The sequence below is a fragment of the Tamandua tetradactyla genome, chromosome 1 (genome assembly GCF_023851605.1).
Source record: "Tamandua tetradactyla isolate mTamTet1 chromosome 1, mTamTet1.pri, whole genome shotgun sequence".
NCBI lineage: Eukaryota > Metazoa > Chordata > Mammalia > Pilosa > Myrmecophagidae > Tamandua > Tamandua tetradactyla.
In genome coordinates this window covers 175,893,214-175,921,183 of record NC_135327.1, presented here as the reverse complement: position 1 = coordinate 175,921,183, position 27,970 = coordinate 175,893,214, and the positions used below count along the sequence as shown (strand labels likewise).

General features: G+C 36.1%; 1 protein-coding gene and 1 non-coding gene across 4 annotated transcripts in view; one reads left to right on the top strand and one right to left on the bottom strand.

The window, feature by feature from the left end:
* The window catches only part of EXOC4 (exocyst complex component 4), a 970,332-nt gene that overhangs the window by 460,698 nt on the left and 481,664 nt on the right, over positions 1–27,970 (bottom strand). The window contains exon 11 of one of the 3 annotated variants that reach the window (XM_077136156.1): positions 23,171–24,649. The exons of the other annotated variants lie outside the window; for them this stretch is intronic. Coding sequence (XP_076992271.1) covers positions 24,616–24,649 — 34 coding nt within the window. The 3' untranslated portion in view covers positions 23,171–24,615. Of the gene's footprint in view, positions 1–23,170; positions 24,650–27,970 lie in introns of those variants that run through there. 3 annotated transcript variants of the gene reach the window in all.
* LOC143653724 (small nucleolar RNA SNORA61) lies at positions 6,941–7,062 on the top strand. The gene has a single exon (XR_013161497.1). It is a non-coding gene; the product is annotated as a small nucleolar RNA SNORA61 (small nucleolar RNA).

Sequence of the window (27,970 nt, the reverse complement as noted above, 5' to 3'; positions counted from 1 at the left end):
TAATTTAAGAACTACTTGCTAAATTAAACTAAAGAATGAAGGAGCTGGAATATAAGAGGAAAGCAAAAGCAAAAGTAAAAACCAAACAAAACCCCAAAGCAAACCAAATTTTAAAAAACAGGCAATGTAATTCCAAATTGCAGCTTTGGAAGATTTTTTTTTTAATGGTTTATAACTTGGATGGCAGTCATTTGTCTTTTAAATGCATACAATACACTTGACATATAAAAAATTCTACTGGATATCCCTTGGGGAGATCAGTATGGCCTTGACAAAGATGGAAGTATCTAAAGATGAAATCATGGAACAAATCAAGAACAGTAAATTACCTGGATAGAGCACTTTGACCCACGGATTTGGTAAAAGCCTTGTGGAATGGCAAAGACACGGGGATTTATCATTTGTCACTAGAAACAGCAATATATCTTAACTACAACAAAGATGTCAGAGAGAATCTTTTAATTCTTTTTTCTAGAACTTAAAAATGAGAGACAAGGGAGATGTTAAGAATTACCAAATCAGTTGGTTTTATACGATGCATAGGAAATAGGAAGGTAAAATAAAAGTTTAATATTCTAAAAGGATAAAACAGTTAATATCCATAAAAGCAAGATAAAGAAACAGAACAAAGGAGGCAACTACTTCAACCCTGGAGATTCATCCCTTTGTTCTCATCTCACACTTATATACACGTACAAATGTTTTCTGTACTTCCACTTAATTTTATATGATTTTTTAAAAAAGCTTTTTATAATATACATGATAAGAACCACTAATTGTAAATAAAAAGTCTTAATCATGGTCTTCTATTGATGAAAGTTATCAATAAAATATGAAAATAAATAGCTAAAGGGAATATACACTTAGATACTACAGAGATATACACTACCCATTATTTACTTAATAAATGATAGAATAGTACGTCTACCTTGGGGAAAAATGAAAGAGTGTTTAATAAAGTGCCTTAAGGGAAACAATTTTTTTTGACTCATAGGCCTAATTTTTTAAACAAATATTTTTATTGAGAAATCTTCACACACATACAGTCTATACATGGTATACAATCAATGGCTAACAATAGCATCATATAGTTGTGTGTTCATCACCATGATCATTTTTAGAACATTTGCATCACTCCAGAAAAAGGAAAAAATTCATATATCCCAACCCCCTTACCCCTCCCTCTCACTGATCACCAGTATTTCAATCTACCCAACTTTTTGCCCTTTATTCCCCACCCCCTCATTGTTTATTTTATTTTACTCATCTGCCCATACCCTGGATAAAGGGAGCATCAAGCACAAGGTTTTCAGAACCACACAGTCATACTGTAAAAGCTGTATCATTATACAATTGTCTTCAAGAACCAAGGCTACTGCAATATAGTTCAACAGTTTAAGATAGTTCCCTCTAGCCACTCTAGTATACCATTAAAAAGGGATATCTATATAATGCATAAGAATAACCTCCAGGATAACCTCTCAACTCTGTTTGAAATCTCTCAGCCACAGAAGCTTTATTTTGTCTCATTTCTCTTCTCCCTTTTGGTCAAGAAGGCTTTCTCAATCCCATGATGTCATTCCCAAATACTCCCTGTGAGTCCTGTCCCATGTTGCCAGGGAGATTTACACCCCTGGGAGTCATGACCCACACAGTGGGAAGGGCAGTGAGTTCACCTGTTGAACTGGATGAGAGAGAGACGTACCTGAGCAATAAAAGAGATTCTCTGGGGGTGACTCTTAGGCGTGATTATAAGTAGGCTTAGCTTCTCCTTCACAGGAATACGTTTCGTAGGTTCAAACCCCAAGATCAAGGGCTCAGCTTTTTAATTTGGTTGTCCCTACTGCTTGCAGGAATAGTAGAATTTTCCAAACGGGAAGCTGAATATTTTCACCTTTTTCCCAGTCCCCCAAGGAGACTTTGAAAATACTTTTTTATTTACTGCCCGATTTACTCTGGGATATATCGGGACATCACACTAACCTGTAAGAACCAACAAGATCTCATGCCATATTCAAGATTCAATGTAATTACGGTGTTCAACTAGAACTGATCATACAAGTTAAATTAGGTAACAAACACACTACCCAAGATATAAATTTTATACCAAATAAACATCTCTTCCTTTGGTCTCACACAGAAGTTGAAGTTTTAAAATATGGATCACATCATCCTTTACCCTGTATTCTGATTTAGCCTTAGGGGAAAGAAATGAATCACTGAAAGTATGGTGCCTCCCCCCCCCCCCCCCCATTTTGTCTAGGTCAGATCCCATGACAAATATTGTGTTCGGACTTTGTTCCTACACATGAACAGGTGCAAAAATCTACTAGAGAGGAACCAAAAAAGGATAATCAAAGTATTTAGAAGAAACTGCTGAAGAACCAGGATTATTCAGCCAGATATTAGGCTAATGTGACTAAAATATTTAATGACTGTCATAAAGGGATTAAACCTACTATACGCTGCTCTCCAAAACAGGCAAAATCAGTCTTTTAATCATTTAAAAAGTAATTTTGAACCCATTCTAAATTTAATTTACTGTTCTAGATGAGGGAGAAAATACAAAGGTGATCATATAAAAATCCTCTTTTCATAGACTATATAGTCTAGAAAGGGTATTAAGACCTACGGTTAGAGTAGGACTGCCATCTAGTACCTAGAACAGTGATTGGTACATAGTAGGCACTGAATGAATATTGTCTTAAATGAATAAATGGCCACATCTTGTGCCCTACTGATCTTGAGCCCCACTGCTTGACAGAGTTTCATCAGCTGGACCTGACTGACATATCCATGGTACAAGCATAGATAATACACAAGGTAGGCACTAACAATTGTCAGATAACCAAAAAAGTGCTATGGGAATTCAGAGTTGAAGATATTAGAGGTAAAAATTACAAAAAGGCAGATCTCATCATCTTAACCTAATACCTGAAGCTAACAAAGGAACTATTATTGAATTTCCAACTACCCAAATCAAAATGGTACTTTTTGAAGCCTCTCTAAGAGGGATACTTGATAATGTTCCCCACCCCTACCCCCTTATCTGTAGATGCAGTCTGGGGCTAATTCATCTTTGCAGGACCATCAGGAATCAGGTCTGCTCTACAAAGAGCAGACTTTTGAATAGTTTACAAAGTAAAGTGATTTGTCTACACTAGATGTAGCCAACTAGTAAATTGGCCCTGAGATTCTACCAGAATAAAGTCAACTCCTTTTTGCTACAGAACCACAGCCTACAGTGTTTCCATATTATACTCCCTGGTTTCTATGAATAACCTGGAGTTTTTTAAGTTAAGTTAACATATTCTTAAAATAGAACTAAGAAAAAAAAAGCCTTCATAAGGTAAGTTAACATATCCTTAAAATAGAACTATGATGTTTCTTGAGGAGGATTGAATAATGACACAGCTGTCACAATATGACTGTGTGATTGTGAAAACCTTGTGTCTGATGCTCCTTTTATCTACCTTGTCAACAAAGGAGTAGAATATATGGAATAAAAATAAATAATAGGGGGAACAAATGCTAAAATAAATTTATTTTAAATGCTAGTGATCAATGAAAGCAAGGGGTAAGGGGTATGGTAGGTATAATCTTTTTTTTTTTTCTTTCCTGTGTTCGTTTTATTTCTTTTTCTGAATTAATGCAAATGTTCTAAGAAATGATGAATATGCAACTAAGTGATGATATTGTGAATTACTGATTATGCATGTTGTTTTATTTTATTTTTTTAATTAATAAATAAATTTAAAAAAATAGAACTATGAAAACAAAAAGTCTTTACAACATGGGGTTGTAATGACAGACCAACATGAATCCTCCCGAATACTATAGGATAAACAATAAAACAATACACAATACCTAATTTCATTCAGTACTCTTCTTTTAAAGATGTTAAAATTTCGAGTGATGTAATTTTAAGGAAAAGCTCTAGGAAAGTATCATGAGATAAATATGCAAGGGAGAATTAAAGGGGAGGAATGTTCAACTTTGTAGTAGTTGTTTCAAACTAATAGTTTAATAGGAGCATTGATTATATGAACACTTTCATGAACTTATACCAGAATGATCAAACTGGTAACCTACAAATCAAAACCAGAGTGCTGACATATTTGCTATGGGAATACAGTATTTAATTTTTAAAAAGTTAGTTAACAATTAAATAGACCAAGATTTCACATAAAAATCAAAGAGGTCTGACTTTGTGTGTGTGCATGCGCGTGTGTTTAATTGAGACAATTTGGCACTACTGGGATTATATTCTAGATGACCATGATTTGCTGGACCTGACTATGGGTTGGCCCTTTTAGATGGAACATGAGTCCATTAATTTGAATAAATCTCAAATTATGTCTAAGTCACTCATTTATGTTGTCAGACTTCGATAATAATTTAAATTTGCCCATATTTCAGTGAACAAACTTCTGATGAAGAGAAATAAAACAAAGAATGTAAAAATAACCTGAATATAATCAGGCATACATTCACACACAGAGTTTCAAATACTCATAAAGAGGTAACAGAATGGCTCTGTTGACCAATAACCACAACAAGGCTCTGGTTTACAGGTATTTTAATTATGCTTTGCTGACAGTTAAGGACATCTTGAAAATCTTCTAATGGAATTGATAGTGAGGGATTTCAATGTAATGCCCCCTCAAAAACCAACAAGAGAACAAGTTGAAGGATTTTCCATAAAAACAGTAACCTAACATTTATCATTTATCTTACCTTTTTTTATCATGTTTTTTTTTTTTTTTGGCATGGGCAGGCTCCAGGAATCAAACCCAGGTCTCTGGCATGGCAGGCAAGAACTCTGTCATTGAGCCAGTTGCCCACCCTTAACCTAACATTTATGTAGCACAAAAAATTAAGTATTCCATACTTTTAAAAGATCACTTTATTAATTGCACTGTGAATTTGGAGTTGATATAATTTTCTAAGATATTTCTAATATTAGTGAGTCTCTTTCCTACCCCAGTCTCGTTACATTCAAATGCCAGTACTAGGCATAATATTAAGCACTGTAATTCTGCCTTTATTAGATTCAGGTATATAAATGGCACCCCAGTGAGCATGGTGAATTTTGATCATTATTTCTCCACTCAAGTTTTGCTCATCTTCCTGCTAAGACGATGATCACTGAGTTTTACTACAAGCCCAAGGGACCTATTATTTATTATACTGCATTTTATGGTGTGGAGTTAATAAATAGCATGAAAGTGCTAAATTCACTCACAGAGATGAACTGTATTCGTAAACTGGAGACGTTTTTAAAATCAAGCCTATGCTACTAATAGGCTCTCCAAAAATACATTGAAAACATTCATTGTAATATGGTAGCAATCGAGGAAAACAGCTGGGTCAACACAGAAACATTACAAGGTAAGCACACTAGAACACACATAAACCACATATAGCCAAATCATGAGGTTAAACATATAAACCTCATTTAGTAATTTGTCATTTTCATGTAACAGGAGTGCAAAAATCCACACTTTAAAAATAATAAAATTAGCATGATAAGGTAATTCAAAACAAACTCAGTGCATGAATGCCTAACAAATCCAGCAACCCTATTCCTCCCAAGACATGTCTTGATTCTGTGCATTTTGTCTTAATCAGCTTGTCTTGTATCAAAAGCCCACTGGGCAGGGAATGTACGTGCATCTGCCTTTTGCATTATATATAATCTACTCTTGTTTCCATCTTTGTTTTTAGAGTTTTATACAATTGCTTTGAGTTTAGCTTTTGAGTACAAAAGACTTTCTAGTTACCATTCCCTAGAGATTTTCTTTCCCCCATTCCTTATGTGATTTTTAATCATTTAAAGCAAGCTATAACTCTATAATTTTTCCTTGACAGATTTAAACTTAGGAGGGCTTGAGAGCACCACCAGTTCCTTAACTCCCTTGGACTTCTCTACATCAAGCCACTGTGGGTTTTTTAGATTGCATCCCATACACTCTTGCATCTGCCCCTCCTTACAACAGTGCTGCCCCAACACTCCCACACAACTGTGATTACTTGTAATAATAGGAATAATAATGAATTCTGTGTCAATTATAATAGACATTTAGTATTATGATAGTAAAATACAGATATAAAGATCAAGAAAAATGAGTAACGAAAGTTTTATTGTAATTAGTTAAAATCATAATTTAAAAGATTATCATAGGAGCCATAATCAACACATAAAAGATGACAAAGAAGAAAAGCATGCCTGTTGTCTCCTTGTTTTTGACCTTTCACTTCAAGATAAACTATTAGCTCAGAGATTATGAGAAGCAGTCTATCAAATACACAACGGAAGATAAGGCAGAACCAGGTGCACAAAATTAAGTCAGAGGTCTGTAAGGATGGGAGAAATTCCAAATGAGGGCTAATTAGGGCAGTGCAAGACAAAGCAAGTTTATGTGTTAAGAACAAGTAAAAATCCAAGTCTGGGCATACAGAGGAACAATGAATTAAACTTTTCAAAATAGAGGAATGAGGGGAGAAAAGAACAAGGAAAAAACAGCACACCATGGAAAGCTATTATTGAAATGGTTTTCTGCTCCCTCCTACTACTTTTGCTTCCCTACTGCATATTCTCCATATGACAGCTAAAGTAATTCTTGAAAAAAAAAGAATTCACTCAGATTAGGACACTCCTCTATTAACAACTCTCCAATAGCTTCCTACTCCATTTGTGATAAAATCCAAAGTCCTTACCCTCCTATCTAAAAGGCTTTAAATAATTTTGCCCCCAGCATCTCTCTGACCTCACATCCTTGACACATTTCCTTCCTTGTTCACTTAATTTTACCTACGCAGGTCTTAGGGCTTTGTGTTTACTATTTTCTCCCCCAAATATCTGATGGTTTATTTCCTAACTTCATTCAAGTCTTTGCTTGAGCACTTTCCCTGAGCCCTCTATCTAAAACAGTTTCCTACACTCTGGCTCCCTTTCCCATCGGATCTGAACACTGGTCTGGGTAGTCCTAAAAGGAGGAAAAGTAACACTGAAACGGATTTCACAGTGCTTTGTAGCACATGGGTTAGTTTCAAATAGTTTTAAACTAAGTTTAATTCTCTTTAAACTTGTTTCCCCTCCCTTGTAAAATGGGATAATCTTAGTCTTATTAAAGGGAAGAGTAAATGAGTAGATGTGAAGTTCTGGGCAGCTGGTGTAGCAATTGCTGGGCTATTACCGTATTTGGGAGGAATCTATCTCCATACCTTTCTTGCCACTTAGTTAAGCGTGTCCTTTTTCATATCTGTGTTACCTACTAAAACAATCCTCATCTGCATGGATCTAGAGTTGGGAGAAGCACTGTGGGAAGAGGCAGGTAAAAGGTATGTAGTTGATTATTAGGTGGAAACAGTCACTTAGTGCTATGTCCCCGGAATCTCGCATGTTGGTGACCAATAAAGGACAACTGTATGAAAAATACATACAAACATAAACAAACAAACAAATAAATGAAAATAAAACAATTTCCATCCCCATTCCTCCTCATGCTACTTTATTTTTCTTCACGGCGGTTAAACATCTGAGGTACTTTCTATTTGTTTACTGTCTGACTCTCACTAGAATGTAATTTTCACGAGAGCAGGGATTTTATTTTGGTCATTGCTTGGCACAAAGTAGGGACTAAATAAATTTTTGCTAAATAGAAACAGAAAGTGTATTATTGTGTATTGTGTATAACAGACGGATGTATAAGAAGAATGCTCTCCAGATCCCGTCACCTCAGTCCACCAGCAAGGATTACCTAAATCAAGCATATACCATTGACAATTATAGAAATACAGGTGCAAACATTCAGAAGAGCATCCCACTAACAAGATACACAGTGAGAACGAAGACACAGAATTAAGAAATCCAGGAAGATGAAAATGAAATTCTGCGGGCTCCTGACCCTGAAACCGAGGCAAAAGTAGTCTTGCAGGTTGCCTTTACATGGCCTGACAAACAACCTCCAGCCAGACAGTGCTGCTGCTGTTTCTCTGCCTGCTTGTAAACAAGAGGCCAAGAGCTCACAGTTAGAAATGGAATCAAACTAAAACAAAACAAACATCCACTGGGGATGTAGCAAGTGCCAGGCCCTTTCACATATGTCATGTGATTTAACACTTAGAACAAGGCTACAAGATAGGTATTATTTTCCCCATTTTACAGATGAGAAAACAAATTCAGAAGATTGAATAATGTGCCCAAAGTCACAAAGCTGACAAGGCTAGAATATCCTAAGCACAACTTTAAGCACTGTAGCAAGTCACTGTAAATTAACAGAGCTACCGAGGGCAGCATTTGATTTGGCGATGCAGACATGAACCTTTGAACCAGACACTAAAATCACAAAGAAACAGTATCCTCACCAGTTATTTGCAATTTTAATGCTCTGTAATGATTAAAACCTGTTATGGATCTATACTACCAAAAGCTGAAATAACTAATCTCTAGGAAATCTACCAAAATTTCATCAGTAACTTCAGTCTTACAAGTAAAAGAGCTTCCTGCCCTACCCCCAATCCCAGGGCTACAAAGCCAAATTAGGTAAAAAAAAATAATGCTGTGAAAATAAATGTTTTGATATAAAATACAATAAGAGAAGCTACATTCTTTACAGACCTTTTAAGTGTTCCTCAGAAAGCTTTTACAAGGCGCTTCACGAAGCTTTAAGTGAATCAAAGAGATTTTCACAGCATTCTTCCCAGAGTACAGTGAAGGATTTTATTTTATCTCAGTCCATCTATCTTCTCTCTTTCCTACCATCCTCTTACCCCTACATACATAAATACATTTTACATCAAATTTCTGTCTTTTAAAGTATAAATAAAATATGACAACAAAAACAATAGAATAAAATGAAACAAATATTGAGAAGATTCAGACTGTTAAGGCATTTAATGACTATGGTCCATTACTCTCTGTGAAGTTTGAGTATTAATCAATTGGCTTCTAAAATTCAATTTTCCATATTAAACTTTTTAGGATTTGTCACTTAATCACAAATGCTGATCTATCAGAATAGCCCGGAAAGCTTCCTGTCAACCCTCTTCCCCCATGTGCACTAGGGTGCCCTAGCTTAGTCACGCGCTAATACCACTGGTCTACTTCTCTCCCACCTCCACAGGGCCTCCCCACACTATGATGCTCCCATCCAGCCCAGTATGCAGGTAGCCTCTTCATGTACGCACCACAGCAGTGGGATGCGAAAGAAACTTCTCTTTCTCACCCACTGCCAGAAACATCCTGTTCCTCTTCCTCTTTGACCACTACAGACTCTGGAACCACCAGAGACAACACCAGTTTTGTTCCTCAACCCTTCCCTGTAATCAAAGCCTTCTTTAGTTGGGGGCTGAGGAAAGAGGGAGGGATCAGTTTGGATGGGCTGCTGGTAGGATAGGGAAGAGAAAGAAATGCCTTTTTGCTAAAAGAAAGGGAATTAAATGCCTTAGTAACTAGGAAGGGAAAGTAGATGAAGCTGGAGACAAAGTGAGAGGCAATAAAAGAACAATTATGTGGTACTGAAGGAGAAGGGCCCTACATATTCCCTCCTGTCCACAGACCCCCATTATTTCCTCCCCTCCCCATGCCTCACCCCAGAACTGCCATCTGATCCAGTCCTGCTCCTCACACCACCGACCCCTGGAGACCCTGCCCCTTACCATCCCATGCTCTCAAAAAGGAACCCCTGCCCTAGGCCTTGGTAACCACAACTACAACATGTTGAGGGTGACGTTCTTATCTCTTAGATAAAAAGTCTGAATGAGATCACATCTTCTATTTCCTATATTCTAAAATTGCTGAGATTTTGACTCCATTTCCAGAGTCCAGTAAGAACAGGTATGTTCCTAGAATCTCAAGCCAAACTCTATATACATTCTCAGGACACACTCACATTTTAGTTAAATTTGAGAAAGCTAAAGTAAGACAGATATTTTATGGATAAAATTGTTCTGAGGATGCTTCTACCAAAGAAAATTATTTCTGTAAGCAAATACATTCTGAGTTCCAAACAAATGACTTACAAATGAACCAGATATATGGCCTATAATCTATTCACAAGTATAAAATTATTTATTGTGGTGCTGTGTCTCAGAATTTGGCAATCTGGTAAATGACCATGAACACAGGACCTAAAAATACCCAAACGGTATACAATATATATACATTTTTATTCCCCTACAATATATATACATTTTTTATTTCCCTTACAGGCTTTCTGGAACACATTTATGAGAAAAGTAAGCTCTTCTAATAACTTATTTTCCATTCATAACATTTAGCAGTTTTTATTCCCCTCCTGTATTTATTGCTCTTCCTTTGACAGAAAAAAATTATTCACAATATAACCTATACAGGGCTGCTGTAGTATATCAAATTTTAACAGTGAGTCACTATATTTGCCTGTGGTACATGGAGAATGGAGAGGCTGCCCACCATTGCTGAAACACAACTCAGCTGTTAAGGTAAAAACACTCTAAACCTTATGATGGGATAAGTAGCAGATGAGAAAAGAATAACAGCTGGTTGATTCAGCTATTTTGTGGGAAAATAGCAAAAAGCATTTTATTGAAAAGGCATTTTGGAATTTGCACTAAATGCACTGGTCATTGCAGTTCCAGGTATTTGAAATAGAAAACTTCTGATATGGTATCATCTGTGGCGTAGTGTGGTATAATGGAAGAGTCAGGAGACTTGGTCCTTTTTCAGGCTCTGTTTTTGCTAGTTAAAACCTCTCTTTACTAACCTCCACTTCCCCTGGAGTTGAATATGGGGCCTAGACTTGGTGATTGTTAACTTTTAAGAGTTGGTCAGTTTCAAGCATGAAAACCTCTTTAACCGATAAAGCATGTAAGTGTGAGCTGTTGGGGAGGCATTTAGTTTCTCTTCGGTAGGCTGCTATTCAATTTGGGCAGAAAAGCAGCTTTAAAGAGTGGCTAGATTAAATTCTCAACAGTTGTTCTGGACCAATTGGACTGTCTGCCTATGATCACTTCCAATGCTGTCTGGCAAGTGGATGATGAAAAATGGTTATGTCATCAATTCTTCAAAGTGTGTTCTGAACAGCACTAAACCCCAGATACACTCTAAGAATAACACGTTTATTATTGAAATAAGCTCAGAAATTACTGCATATGCTATTTGACAATGAAATCGACAATGCACCTTGTATATTACGGGCTCTGAAAAGTCCTGCAATAAAGTTGTTTTAAAAACAAAAAAGAAGTATATCACATTTTTATGGTACTATAAAGGATTTACAGGAATAGGGTTCTTTGGGAACAAGAACAGTTTCTTAATTCCTAGCATAGTATTGATAAGTTATAGTGTTCAGTTGTTTTTTTTTTAAGCTGAGTGATTGAACTTGGAAAGGCCTGGAACTTGGAAATATAACTAGTGTTCATTCTGAGTCTTACAGAGCAAAAGTAAAAGGTAAAATGTTCTTATAAAATGTAAATGTAAAAAGTAAAATGTGCAACAAGATAATAACAGCTTTCTGTGAGCACAAAAAGTAAATTGAAGCCAGTGTCTTCCAGGGAATATTTTTCAGGCATTTGAAGGGGAGACCTAGAAACAAAATATACTGTACAGGGCTTATGAGAGTATTATATTCCACAGACACTCAATAAAAATTAGCCGATGTTTCCCAGCAGGGTCCATAACTTATTTATCTACCCACTTATGTTCTCAATGCCTCAATTTCCCTGTCTGTAAAATAAACAAATAGCAACCTATACTCTCTGAGGACTTGGGAGGTTTAAGTTTCAGAAGCATTTGGAAAAGGGCAAATGATGGATGGAAGTGTCACTCATCATTCCCCACATGACTGCCACTGTGGTAAGCAGATTATAAAAGCAGCATGCCAGCTTACCTGGCTCCTGTGTTTCCTGTCCTGGGGCAGGTGTCTTTTATATAAACCATACACTTAGAGTATAGAGAGAAAGATAAGAGTTGCTAAGACTATAAAAAATGATATAGATAATTATGTTCTAATGATTTGCACTAGCAAAGATATCCTTTATTGATTTATGACAAATATTTTGTTCCCACAAAATATAATCAATTATTTCCTAGGAGGAGTCAAGGTGCAATAGAACATAAAAAAAAAAAAAAAAAGGAAGGAAGGAAGAAAAGAAAAGAGGTAAAGTTCTGTGCTTTGAACACAGAGCTGAGAGAGAAAAAAAACATCTTCGATTAGGGTGCCTAATCCATCAGTTTGTACATTACTTGAAAGCAGGGATTGTGACAATCACTCTTACATCTTTTAGTGACTGGCATAGCATTTGGAATACATTAGGAACTGAGTAAAAGTTTCAAAGAATGAAATGGATGGATGGATGCCTCAGTGTTTTATCAAGCAATAATCAAAATCTAACCAGCTATGCAATGGCTGACAGTAATGGTTTCCAGGTATTGTTTGTACAATGTTTTAAAGGAAAATTTTAAATATTTGCATAAGTCTTAAAGGTAGGAGAGAATGGGGAAAAAACAGGAAAAAAAACAGCCTCTGTACATGCTACAAAATGTCTACCAGCTTAACATATCACATGGCTATCAATCTGTACACCAGTCACCCAAATCCATTCTGGAGAAAAATCACTGCTTCCAACATAATACACTAAAGCAAATTTATAAATGTTAATAAAATTTTTAAAAGGTCAGGTCACTAGTTCCTATAACATATGTCAGGGGGAACCTGATATATAATACATAATACATCTCAGTATCAGGTCATTGGCAGGACAGCTATGACATTAAAGGATGGAGAAAATGGAATATTCTCTCTTTTAAAATTAGTTAACCAGCACATCTGTCAGTTTCCCTCTTGGCTGCCTGGTATGAAGCAAGCATTGTAACAGGGGAAATTTATTGAAACATACCATTAAATCAATATGGCAGAGCACTCTACTTTATATGTGCTAAAAAAGTCATGCATGTGGGAAAGCTGAAGGAAACAAACCAGCACTGAAAACAAGAACAAAAATGTTTTTTAAAAAAATAGATTCCTAGAATTGTTAAACTTATAAATTAGGTGGAAAGGCGAGGGTTTTAAAATTTGCTTTGTAAACCTTTCTTCTTAGCCTAAAATTGGAAATAGGTCTCTTACTAAAGAATATAGCTTGCAAATGACAAACAAAAGTGAAGATTCTTACTTGATTATCAGAAATTACTTAGGAGAAAGACAATGTAGATGGACTAAAAGAAAGGAATCACACCAGGGCTTTAGTTAATTACAAATGGAGGTGCTGTTTTTTGTTGGTCATCCAGAGAGATCCAAAGAGCAGGGAGGACATGTGCTGTCAAATAATTCTGCTTGAGAGTAAAATACGTTTTGAGTATCTGAGAAGCAAACACTGGAAATACGATACATACAGATCATACTGATATTCTGAACGATTTTTTAAAAATCCTAGGTCATTTCAGATTATTCAGTATTTCATGGTCAACCCTTACAAACTTAACCTCAGGTTTTATATATATATATATATATATATATATTTATATCATGTATTTATGGACTATGCTAATATTATTATATAACTTTAAGGTAGAGAAATACTGCCTTTGGAAATCATAGGATAATTCAGCTGCAAAACTGAAAGTAATCTTAGATATCAACTGGCCTAATATCCATATGTTAACATCATTAACAGTTAGAGTAATTTATAAAGGATATTCATACATATGTTTGATCCTCATGACAATCATGTGAGATAGAGAAAAATTAATTGATTTATCCAAGACCACCAGCTAACCATGTGAGAGTCAAATGGGGAGGAAGGCACATAAGAAAACAAGCTCTTCATTTAAATTAAGATTGTAAAAAAATGCAAACAAAATGAAAATGAAATAAATCAGAACATACCACCTTGATAAAGGTATAAGTATCTTTAAGTTAAAAAAAAATCAATTTAATAGCTATTATTGTAACCAAATTTGCAATGACAATGCATATGCCACAGAAAAGAAAATGAATATAAATTCACTGTAACACCCAAGTTGCTACAGGGAATAAAAGGCACTGCATTTTTATTTAATACAACAGAGATTCCCCAATTACTGTCCAATAGTATATGTGCCTTTTGCAGTCAAGATGCATGTACTTTCAAAAATAAAAAAGGAAAAACTGAGTACAGTTTTTTTTTTTTTCAATCTTTGGATACTTTTTTTTTCATTACCATTATTAAAAAGAAGGAAAACCCCCCTCCTTGCATGATAGCTCATTTTGTCACAGGCCATTAGCGTTCATCATTACACAGCTTAATGCAGTTGTCTGCTTACTCTAGTGAACTCTACACAGATTTACCTTTAGCTAATGCAGCAGTGGGTAAGGAAGACTACAAAGGTCTCTGGATTTGTTTGCCCTTACAGGATGGCATTTTGAAGTCATTCTGGGCCAAAGGGACTCTATGGAATTGGAGGTGGTAATAATGCGCTTCTCCCATTACACTGGCTCTGTTAGGCAATGCTTCTTCATAGAGTTAAAGATCTGGGTACTTAGGAATCTTTGGAGGTGGAAAAGTATTGTAACCACCTTTGGAGGCAGACTGCAGCTCAGTGATCAGGAGAAAAATTTTATTTGCAGACCCACATGCACTTAAATACCCTGACTCAACAAATATTTTAGGGTCTGATACTTCATTCAACAAATATTTATTGAGTATCCACTATATACCAGGCATCATTCTAAGTGATAGGGTAACAACAATGAACAAAAGAGATAAAAATCCCTGCCCCTTGGAATTTACACTTTAGTGGGAGGAGAGATAATAAATCAGATAAGTAAAAGATCAAATATGTTAGAAGATAATAACAATAATGGGGGGGAAAAAACAAACAGCAGGGCAGGTTAGAGGGCAATGTTTCAGTTTTACAAAGGATAGGCAAGAGAAGAAACAATAAGGTAAAGCCCTATAGGTATTAAGGGAGAGAATCACATGGATGTCTGGTAGAAGAGCAGCTGTGCAAAAGCTCTGAAAGTTCAAGGAGATCTCTGTGCTTGGAAGGGAGTGATTCACAGAGATGGTTGTAGAAAACATATTTAGTACCAATAGAAAGGGGGCATATTATTAAGGCCCTGTAAGCCATAGTGTCATAGTAAAGACTCTGGTTTTCACTCTACATTAATTGGTAATGGAGTTTTGAGTCAAAATGTTGTATGACATGACATAACAGCATCACTCTGGTTAAAAGAGACGGAGTTAAGAGACAAAAAGGGAAACCATGTAGGAGCTAATTCAATAATTCAGGCAAGAGATGATGGTAGCTTAGACCAAGAAAGGAGTTAAGAAGTGGTGAGTAATGGTTAGATTCTGGATATTTTTAAAAGAGCCAATAGGGCATGCTAATGGATTGCTTCTGGAGTATGAAAAAAGTGGTAACTCTTAGGATTTGGGTCTGAGCAACTGGAAGAGTAGAGTTGACATTGACTGAGATGGGAAAAATTGAAGAATGACAGTTGATAAAGGGATTGTGGTAAATATTGTATAGGGGTTGTAGAAATATCATGGTATTAGTTTTGGAAATTTAAAATTTAAGATTTCCACCTGACAAAGAAATGGAAAGATCAAGCTAAATAGGAAAAAATAGTGCAGATTAAAAAGGGATGAGATCCATGAACTAAACCTTAGATCCCAGAAGACTAAGAAGTCAGGTAGATGAGGGAGAAACTCAGGAGAAGCAAGCGAAGTGAGACAAAGAACAGAAGAGTACTTGGGAGCCAAGTAAAGAAAGTATTTTGAGGAAGAGGCAGAAATAAGCTGTGTCAAATACAACAGAGAGGCTTAGTGACATGTCAGAGTAACTGGTTGCAATAGCAAGGATGCCCTGGCCAGCAGTGCAGTGGCAGACAAGAGGAGAGTATACAGAAAAGAAAACAGGGTTGTATTTCTTCCATGCCATCCTTTCCTCTGTTTCAATTAATCTACTGCCAGAAAAAGAAAGGAAATTAGCCTTATCCCTCATATATTTCATATTTATAAAAATTGAGCAAGTCTGAAATGTTTTGGGTATCTTAGAAAAAAGCATAGGAACGCTCAAGAGACTCCATTAATTCACTCGTTACATAACCTCTTGCCATTTTCTAACCTTTCCTTCATAGCAAATATTTTCCTAAGCAAGATAAAGAAAAAGCTGTTATTAATATGCCGTTCTCAGTAAGACAGACACTGCCATTTTTTCTTGATTTTATATATGTATTTATTTATTTTGGGAGAGAGGTAGAATGGGACAAAGGAGTAAAGAGAGTATCAGAGTACCCATTTGCTAAAAAATGTCCAGAACTATTATCTTAGACTAAATAATGGTCTTGAATTAGCTTTAAGTGATATCCAAGGAAAATCATTGAGTAAACTAATCCAAAGCTTCAAAACGAATGGAATATTAAGATATGATTAAACACCCTACTCAAAATTGCTCTCATCAAAGTCTCCAAAGACACAATCTCTATACCCAGTGATTTTTCCCTCATTCTTCTTGACATCTCTGTAGCTTTTATCAATTTCCTCCTTCTCTAAACACTCTTTCTATGGCTTCCATAACAGGCTTTTCTTATATATCCTTTGCTTTCTCATCACTTGCTACCTCAACACATCTCTTACCTCTTGAAATGGACATGTTCTAAGAGTAAATTGACTTCAGCTTTCAACTATATTCATGGCTTCAAAAATTACCACTATATAAAATATCATAGGAATTAAAAGTTTGGATTTAAACATCAAAAAGATTTGGTTTGAACCTCAGTCTAACAATTTTACTAGATGTGTGATCTAAAGCAAATTACAAATATACATATATATATATATATTTTATGTGCTAGTTTCCTCATACATAGAAGTGGATATTAATACTAACTTCTTCATAGAGCTTTTGTGAAGAAGTAAATGAACAAATCTACATAAACAAATCAACACAGAGACTAGCACATAGTACACATGCAAAAAAGCTGGTCACTATTGTGACTCTCAAACATAAATTCTTAGTCCCAGCCTTTCTCTTAATTCCAAGTTTAATTTCTGCTGCTGGAATTAGCCCCTCGATTCTCTCAAACTCTTTGGGAACCAAAGACAAAAACATTTAGGGATATCACAGATTAAAACAAATAGAAGAGCTACTGTTGCAGCATTAAGTAAATTAGTTATAGTGGGTAATCGAATAAACGTTAGCCGAGGAGAATGAGGATTATGCCACACCAAACTCTTGTTGGACATGTAGTTCACAGTTTATTTTCAGCTGCATTCATTGTATTTGCTGTCAAAACCTCAACTAACCAATGATCTATTTTAAAATATAGATTCTCACTGACACCAAAATCATATGCCCTAACCATAAGCCATTAATTAAATATATCCACAGGACCAGTAAATATATATACACATTTTATCATTTTTGTGTAAGCATTCGATAGTCTTTCTAGCTGCAGAATTCTCACTTTTGCCTAGAAGGAGGGAGCAACAATATTATTATTACTTTTTAAGTTTTAGAGATAGTTAGTATTATGCATAAAATTCCTCTTGTATTACTCAGTGACCAAACATAGCAAGATGTGTACACAGTTAATTTTGATTTTGTGTTTCTCTCCCTCAAATAGCAGCTCTTAGAGTGGTTATCCCCAGTGTGTCTTTCTATGTCAACACAGCTGCTATGCTAGCATGGGGCCACAGATACCTATGAGCAACAGGAATGTAAAGTGGGTTCACTTTGGTTATGCTTCTCTGAGATGATGCTAATACCACACAGCTATTTCAGCTACCTCAAGTGCCCTTCCTAACCTTGAAAATTCACTGTCTGGCATGAGTGGTGTATTGGCAAGCAAATGAAATAAAATCAGACAAATGTGATTTCAAATCTCAAGTCCACCATGTGGTACTTGTTCTGTGACCTTGAGGAAATCACCTTATCTCTTTCTCAGATTTCTGATTATTTAAATAAAACGATTTTCAGAATTAAGATAAGGTAAAACATGAAAAAGAAGTAGCTTAACAAATGAATAAAAGGCAATGCCCTTCCTCCAGGCCATGTGTGGACTTCCATAGGTGGCAGCACATCCGCACATACACAGTCTTTTCGATAAAGTTCTGCACTCAATTTTAATAGGTTTTTATTGTATATCAACAATGTAATTAGAATAAAACTGGCACTGGGTCTCCCCATAAAGAGAAAATAAAATTAGGGAAGAATAAGAAAAGGCCTAAATTGAAATAAAAGTTTGTTTAATATTCTTCTAGTCTGATACTTTTAAATTCTTCAGCGGTCTGCCAGGCCCATTCAGCAGGAACCATATTCTTTTCCCCATAGCTTTTAGTACATCCTATAGCTTCTAATCTAGAGACCAATACAAGTCAAAACCAACAGACTTTAAATATGTGAAATGCATGTTATTAAAAGGTCTTTTACATAATGTGGCAGAAATAATATCTTAGAGGCTCAGGCATCTTTACACCATCCTTTATCACCCTACTGCTCATTCTACTCAAAATTACTGCAGCAAACACACAAAGACACTTCTCTTCACCCACGCTCACAGTCTTCCTATGCTCACCTGAGCTTGCAAAATACTGCAGAAATGAGTGGGAAAAAATCTGTAATTCTACATTCTATTGATTAAGTCACCACTACATCGGGGTCACACTGGGTGTGCTTTGGGGAAAGGAAGCAATCAATTTAAGACTGTAAAAAAATTATGAAAAACACATGCAGACATTTCAGTCCTTTCTGACCTTGTTGTTAACATTCAGGCTGTGAGTTGTGAACATATTGCCCAAGGCCAGTAACAAATTCTAGCACTGGGAAAAGAAACACCATATAAACTGTATTACAGTGAAGGCTGGTGGCACACAGGTGAGTTAACTCTTAGTTCTTGACTTTTCGTGATGAGGATGTTAGTAAGATAAGATTTACCTAGAGAGGAAAACAGTTAAGACATAGCTTACTTAATTCTAGGAAAATCCACATAAATGAAGGCTGCTAAAGAGGTAAATTGCTCAGTTTTTCCATCTATAACAAAGCAAATATAAATTTTCAGGACCCAAAGTTGTGGAAAACTTATACAATAGAAAGAATAGAAAAGAAACTGACAGTCTTTCCTTCCATAGCACCAAATGGAAGGTCAATAACACAAGTTTGTGATTTGTTTCAAATTTATTGATGTGTAAGGTGCTGATGCCCCATGCCATGCCCAGAGTTGTGATTCAATAGGTACAAGTAAGGATGAGGAAAACACATTTTTAATAAGCTTCCCTGATATTTAGATGCAGGTGTTTCATGGAGAACACTTTGATAAACTCTGAAAAAGTATGAAATAAAACTAAATAAGCAATTACTTGCTTTGGAGGAAAAAAGAAAAAAATTTAAATAACACAAAACCAGTCATTTTTACCTGTGAACCAGGCTAAATGTAAGGCTCTTAGAGCATCCTTAGTATACATTTGCTTAGTGAATGAATGAATGTCCTCATAGTTAGATAATAATCATAATTTATTGATTACTTATACAGTCCTCAACAATTCAATGCACTAGGTACTATTGCTACAACTGTCCTTATTAGAATGAGGCAGAAACTGGTGCATAGAAAGTAACTTGCCCAATGTCACAGCTAAAATACTATAGAGCTAAGTCAGTCAATGAGTTAGTCAAAGGCTGATTTGTGGGCATTTTTCCTAAGAGGTGACACCATACCTACTTCTGCACTTGAGAACACAACCCTAAGAAAGGGCTTTTCCCCATTTATCTTAACCACAAAAAAAGCTTGGGTGAATTCTCACCAAATCAATGATTGACCAAGTTGAGGAAGTTTCTGTTTTGTTTATTTTTCTATATGAAACCAAACTTTCTAAAGGTAATTTCTTATCCATACAATTTCATTTCCAACAATTTAACATACAGCCACTGCTCTAGGTAAGCTGGTCTTTCCATGAAACCTCTTTGAATGACTATGCATCCTATCCTCCTCCATGTCTCTCATTTCTGCTGTTCTCTGCTGCTTCTACTGTGCTCAAATGCTTCAGTCAAATCTACAAGAGGGGAGGTATATAAACACAGAGAATGTGTCCAAAGAAAGAGGCAATCCCAAGATTTTTGTTAGAAAAGGATATGGATAGCACCCCATAGGCTAGGGACAATCTAGTGGGAAAATAGCAGGGTGACCATCTGGGGAATTTCTGATAGTCTCACAAGCAGTAAGGACAACCAATTCAACAGGCTGAGCCCTCGATTTTGGGGTTTGTCCCATGAAGCTTATTCCTGCAAAGGAGCGGCTAAGCCTACTGATAATTATGCCTATGAGTCACCGCTGGGGAGCCTCTTTTGATGCTCACATGTGGCCTCTCTCTCTAAGTCAACTCTGCAGGTGGGTACGACTCCCATGGGTGTAAATCTCCCTGGCAACGTGGGACATGACTCTACCGGATGAGCCAGAACCTGGCATCATGGGATTGAGAAAGCCTTCTTGACCAAAAGGGGGAAGAGAGAAATGAGACAAAATAAAGTTTTCAGTGGCTGAGAGATTTCAAACAGAGTCGGGAAGCTATCCTCAAGGTTACTCTTATGCATAATATAGATAACCCTTTTTAGTTTATGGTGCATTGGAGTGGATAGAGGGAAGTACCTGAAACTGTTGAACTGTGTTCCAGTAGCCTTGATTCTTGAAGATGACTGTATAACTATACAGCTTTTACAATGTGACTATGTGATTGTGAAAACCTTGTATCTGATGTTCCTTTTATCCATGGTATGGATAGATGAGTAAAAATAAATAAGGATAATAAATAAATAATAGGCAGAGATAAAGGGTAAAAATTGGGTACATTGAAATGCCGTGGGTCAGTGAGAGGGAGAGGCAAAGGGTTTGAGATGTATGAGTTCTTTTTTTCTTTTCTTTTTAATTTTTATTTCTTTTTTTGGAGTGATGCAAATGTTCTAAAAATGATCACAGTGAATAATACACAACTATGTGATGATATTGTAAGTCACAGATTATATAATATGGTTGAACTGTACATGTGTGGATATTTCTCATTTTTTTTTTTTTTTTTTTAAATAAGGGGGTGAGTGTACAATGCATGCACTTGTGGGGCCTGGGCAACATAAGCCAGACAGAGGACAATCAGTAAGGACAGTCACACGAATAGGGAAACTGGATCTCCTCACTGGGGCACAGGGCAGATGCAAGTAAATTTTAATCTGCAGGGATTCTGAAAAGCCCTAGAAACACAGTTGGAGGGTGGCCCTGTGGCTGACCAACAAACAAGTTTTACCATCACAAATCTGGCACTGGTGAGGTGGAATCAATGAACTTGACAGTGAAAGTCTTACACTCATACAGAGCCTCACTTTACAGATGTACTCTCTCTCCCTTCCTCCTTCCCTCTCCTGTCCCCCCTTCACTACCTTTGTACATGCTGTGCTCTTTCCCTGACCTGGTTATAAGTATTACTTATCCCCCAAGGTCTCAGCCTAGAGGTTTAGCCCTCTTTTAGGAGGACTTTTCTGGCGTGGAGGCTGAATTGGATTCCTCTCCTATATTCCCCCAAGTGATTCTTTGTGGCACTTACTGCTTTTTTCAGGACTGCTTATCTCTCCCACTAGCCTGTGAGTACCATGACGGTAGTGTGGGTTACCATATGTTTATTCCTGCTGTTTAGCATAGGGCCTAGACAGGGTATATGCTCAGTAAATGGTTGCTAAATGAATCAATGAATAAATAAATGCAAAAATTATGCCTTATAAATGTTCAGGGTCACACAATAAAATGGCAGAGCCACTCCTAAATGACTTATTTTATATATTGGTCTCCCTGCCATAGTGTAAACTGCATAAGAGGAATGACCATGACTTGATATCTTCTGCACGACCAGACCAATGCCAATGCTTTAAAGAGGCACGAAGAGAACCCACATCTCTTGGTTATAAGTTTTACCACATACTCAAAGTAAATGACTCAATTATCTCCTAATACAGATTTCACGTGCAACCAAGTTAGGATCCACAATGATTTTTAAAATAACAATGCAATTCTAGTTATATGAGAAGAAACTTGGAAGAAAAAAAAACACCCCAAAAATGCAATCCTCAGGAAATCGAAGATAATTTCTACTTGTAACTACAGTTTAAACTATTTTTAGTATTGAATTATTTTAGAAATTGAAATATTGAATTTCACTGAATTAACAGTTTCAGCCAAGAGGTTTTGCATAAATTAATTAATACAGGGCTTCCAATAATACTCAGAATATTCAAAATTTCAAATATTTTATGCTTAGTAAGAAGAAACCTTAAGAAAATCTTAATAAGCTGCAAAATGGCAGTCTCTTTTGGGAGCCTAATGTGAATTATGCATGGAAAAAAACTAATGCTATTACTCTCTGTCTGGACTCTATTCATTACCGTGAAGTTAAAAGAAGCAAATAGAAGTGGTCAGCAACCATTTCCACGCATTTGGCATGACATTTTTTTTTAAATCACGCCTAAGTTTCCAGAAAAAATGCCATTCTACCTTACAAGACAGAGAACAAAAGATAAGAAATAATATTTGCTCTATCTAATCTGCCTGGCTATCTTCACATCTTCACAGCACGAGCTAAATTAGAAGGATGAGATTTCCTTTTTCTCTCCTAAAGTGCCATCTGTTTTTGAAATGCTTTTCTGAATTCTTAAGATTCAAAATCAGATTTTTTGCCCCCCCCCCGCCATGGCTTAATTCTTGAACCTGACCATCAAAAGTAAAATTCAGGCAAGTACCTGTATTACAGAAAAATTTAAAAGAAACTACCACAAAGCTGTACTATATCATGTCAGAAGATTCTAGATGTTGTCAGCTTACTGGGACAAATCTGATACAGAGAATGAGACCTGGATCAGTTCGTTCAAATAACTGCAACTCTTATTTTTGCTAATATTTTCTCCTTAAGAAGGAAACATTTTAAAACAGGTGGCCACCTGTTTTTCGTTTTGTTTTTTTTTTTTTTTTTTTTAAAGGAAAGACAGAGAGAAGGAAGGAAGGATAGAAGGAAGGAAGAGAGGAAGAAAGGGAAACATCTTTTAAACATTTTCTTGTTTTATTGTATTTTGTTTCTCCGTTTTCGTTACATGGGCTGGGGCCGGGAATCGAACCGAGGTCCTCCGGCATAGCAGGCAAGCACTTTGCCCGCTGAGCCACCGCGGCCCTTTGTTTTTAATTATTATTCCTTAAGGGTTCACTACAGTCCTTGCAATTAATTTGTTTAATGTAAATTTGTCTTTAATGGGTAATTTCATTGGTATTATGCTCCATTGTTTTAATTAATGAGGGTTAGTCATCATTTACTAGAGAATTTTTCTGTATTTGAGGGGATTACTGTTCTCTTTTCAATATTTTCAAAATTCAAAAATAATGATGCTCACTTTTCTAGCTATATACTGTGGATGCCGCATAAGATGAAAATAACTTTCTATTTCTTCTAATATCCACTTTTGTTAATGCCTTTCCATAGGCAGAAAAGAAAGTAGGATATTCAATGTATTATTATGAGAATCCCCAACATAATATCTTTTCTATTCACCTTCAAATTCAGCCCTTAATAATTTAAGTAAGAGCAGTAACTTTCATTACTGCTTAATTCAAAGACCTTTTATACTATAAATGCTGTGTTGAAGAAATAGATTCTATTACTTTAGTATGAATAAGCCCTGGGCATTAGGAAAAGAAAGTTAAGGGCAACTACTATGCCCAACTCTGATTAAGGAAGAAAGAGGCCCATATTTCCTCCCTCCACCCCCATCTGGCCCTCTCTGTTTGCTCTGCCCATAGCCAACAGCCCCAAAATGCTAAGACCCCTCATATCATCTAAAAATGTTAATCCATTTACTATCCATTTTCAGTTCCTAGCACAACAACCTCTATAAATATTATTTACTGAGATCTTACTGTATATTTCAAGTACAATGCTAAGTAACTTAGATATTGTTTCATCTTTCCCTCCTAACAATCCCATATAGCTAATGGCATTATTTCTATTTTACAGATGCAGAAATTGAGGCTTAGAGAAGTTAAGTGACAAGTAACAAAAATGGGAACAGAACTTAAGATTTGTTTGACTCCAAAATCTGAACTTAAATAATATTTCTGCCTTCAGGGCTAAACAGTCTCACTCACACCTCTCAGAATACTAATGAATTTAAGACACTTCTTCAAGTTTTCATGAAGATACTTCCAGTTTCATGCAAGATGGATTTTTATAAGCCCTATTCATGAATGCTTAAAACCAGTACTGGAATGAAAGATCACTCAACACGCTATTAGATTTCTTATTAAGGAAAAAATTCAGATATTATATACCTAATTTTATAAGTCCCAAAGAGGACAACTACATCATATTTAAGAGGAAATTCATTTCTTTCGAGGACCACCTCTACTTTTTTTCTGGGCTAGCTTTCTTAATTGTAATTAAACTTTCATGGTCTCATATTCATTCTGCCCTAATTGAGCTTGAATTCCTACACCCTGAACTCCCTTCTCTTCCAGGTACTCCCCTTTCCCCTACTTTTAAACCTTACAAGTATAAAGACAAATAGTTGTAAACAGAGAACACACCATTCTATATATTTTTATTTTGTTCATTCACATTCCGCTGTGCAGCTCAGTAACAGGCAAGTTGTTTGGAGAGTGACAACCTAGAAGAAGATTCATAAAGTCTGGCTTACTTTTTCTTATTTGTCAGAAAGGAAGAAAATGAAACTACACAGAGAACAAAAGTCAGCTATACAGGGAAAAGTATTTGCTGAGCTTTGGAGAGTTTACAAGGAATGAGGAGATGTTTACAGAGCTGAAGACCCAGAGATAATAAGATTAGAGGAGGTATTTACACTGTTAACCTGCCAGAGGGAATTGGAAGTTCTAAAAGATAAAAATGTATTGCTGTGTTTGTGTGCAAACACAAAATAGTGCAAAAAGTAGTTCAAAAGACCTACATACCCCTCAAAAAATTACCTTGAGACACAACTTTGTAAATAAGGTGTCCTGACTCAATGCACAGTTTCAATTGTGATAGGCAAGTAAGGTGAAAATTATTTTATCATGGTAAAGTGCAGAAGCTTGGCAAAGCTTATTTGCTTCTGAAAGCTAAGTTTAGGTTTTGGGATCTGTTCTAGTTTGAAAGCTGCCAGAATGCGATATAGCAGAAACGGAAAGGCTTTTAAAAGGGGGAATTCATTAAGTTCCAAGTTTACAGTTCGAAGACTGTAAAAATGTCCAAATTAAAGCACCAATAAGAGATTACCTTCACTCAAATAAGGCATATCAAGTTGGAGGTTTCTCTCTCAGCTGGGAGGGTACATGGGAGGGAAAGTCTGCTAGCTTTCTTTCCAGGCTTCTTGTTTCATGAAGCTCCCCTGGGAGTGTTTTCCTTCTTTATCTACAAAGGTCTCTGGCTGCCTGGGCTCTAAAGCTTTTTCCAAAATGGTTCCCTCTTAAAAAGCTTCAGTAAACAACCCTACCTTGAATGGGTGGAGACGCATCTCCATGGAAACCACCTAATTAAAAGTTACTACCCACAACTGGGTGGGTCACATCTCCATGAAAACAATTAAAATAAATAATAAGCATTGCCAAAATACAGTATTGATAGTTTTAAATTCCTAAAATTTCTATGTCCTGGAGATTTTTACTCCTTGTTTTACTTCTTTTCAATCAGGAAAAATCAGGGCTAATATTTAAATCCAAAAGGGTCTACTTTAATATAGTATCTAGTCTCTGTGCTTTAAGATATTGCCAAAAGAGCATTAAAGCTATTTTCATGTTTATATCTATAAGTAAAAATGAGTATTATGAAAGAAAGATGGGAGAGATTGCAAAGCTGGGTAACAATCAGAATTCCATATAATAGCTGAGCTGGCCTGAATTTGTGGACCCCAGAAAAGCCACATCTTTAATCCTCATTCAGTACTGCTGGGTGGGAGTTTTTTTTTTTTTTTTAAAAACTGGAGATGTGACCCACGAATTGTGGGTGGTAACTTCTGACTAGATGATTCCATGGAGATGTGTCTCCATGATTCAAGGTGGTGTTGCTTACTGGACCCCTTTAAGAGGGAGCCATTTTGGAAAGAGGAACAGAGCCCACGCAGCCAGAGACCTTTGAGATAAAGAAGAAAAACACCCCCAGGGGAGCTTCATGAAACAAGAAACTGGGAGAGAAAGCTACCAGATGTCGCCATGTTTGCCATGTGCTTTTCCAGTTGAGACAGAAACCCTGAACTTCATCGGCCTTTTTGATCCAAGGTATCTTTCCCTGGATGCCTTAGATTGGACATTTCTGTAGCCTTGCTTTAGTTGCAACTTTTTCATGGTGTTAGAACTATGGACTTGCAACTTAATAAATTTCCCCTTTTAAAAGCCATTCTGTTTCTGGTATATCACATTCTGGCCGCTAGCAAACTAGAACAATAGCAAAGCAGCTCATTGCTTTGAAGATGACAGGCCTAAGGTAGACCCTTTGTCCTGGTGCTGCTTCTTTCCCTCTGGGGCCTGTCACACTCTTTGCTTTCTTCTTTATAATAGTTTTCCTTTGACATTCTCCACCGTTCAGTCCTTTCTTTTGCTCCATTCCCTCTGCTAAGAGGCTAACATGGATCTGAGGTGTTTTTTGTTTTGTTTTGTTTTGTTTTAAGCAATTGTTATGTTACTAAAAAATCATTATAATCTCTCTATATGATAAAAGATAATTAAGTAGCTTATATTTTTCTAAAGAGGAAGAAGGGAAGAAGAGGGAGATGAAAGGAGGAAGGAAGGATGGAGGGAACAGAAGGAAGGAAAGGAAGGTGGGAAGGAGGAAGGGAGGCAGGGAGGGAGAGAGAAAGAAAGAAGGAGGAAGGAAGGAAGGAAACTGTTTTATATACTAGTATGTGGCCTTCGTTTTATTTTTGGAAAATCAAAAGAGAAAAATCCCTCTTTTCTCTCCCATTTATCCTCATTAAAAGATGCTACACTTCTAGGCTATGGGTGATAGTAATCACAGTTTATATTTTTCAAATATAAATTTCCAAAAACTACATCCTTATAGCATGAGTACTTATGCTGGTAGAGTTCAATCTACACTGAGAATATTTACTGTGGATGTCACAGGGAAAATGACAGTTATAAACCACGAACATCAAAGCCAAATTTTCTGGGAAGGGAGATCAATCAGCTTTTCTGTTTACCCCCAAGATAATAATGAATCAATCTATGAAAAGCGCCCACCCATTAGACTTTCAGAATTATAAGGCATAAGCAATTCTGATATCAGATAAATGTCCTCAAAGTTTTTTTTTTTACATCATCCTATCCAAAGAACAAGCAATTTTTATCTTCAAATCATGGCTTAATGCTGGGCTAATTCAAACTATAAGTGATTCAAAGGCTATTTCTGTTAGAGTCAAAATCCTTTTCTTATGACGAAGCAATATTTTTTCCAATTAAGCAATCATAACATATTATGAAAATGCTCAATTCAAAACAAACAAGAGAATTGTAGGGCTAAGAGGTGATGACAATTTTTAAAATTTTTGGTTTGATTTTTAATATTTTAAAGATATATCATTCTCTTCTTCTGGATTTATTCAACTTTGAATGAAAAGTTCCTGCTTCAGTTCAGAGTTCTGATCTTCTTTCTATGATGTCTTCCTTGGCCTAGATCCTAATGAGACTAAGTCTCTACACATGCTGTCAATCATCTACATCAAATTCTAGGAGTGAGGAAAAAGTGACTTTTTTTTTTTTTTTTTTACACAGAAAAGCCTAGGGTTTCTTTTAGGAGAGAACAGAGAGAAATATGATATACGACTTCTTTCGGTTATTTTCTTTCTTACACTGGAGCGCTTTGGACATATTCAAAGAACGTTTTCATGGTTGTGATAATTAAGTCAGCAAAGAAACTCTCCCAATCATTTTTTCCCTTCCTATGGGACACAAAATAATGCCCATTCCAGAAAAGAAGATAATCAATCTCAATACTGAGA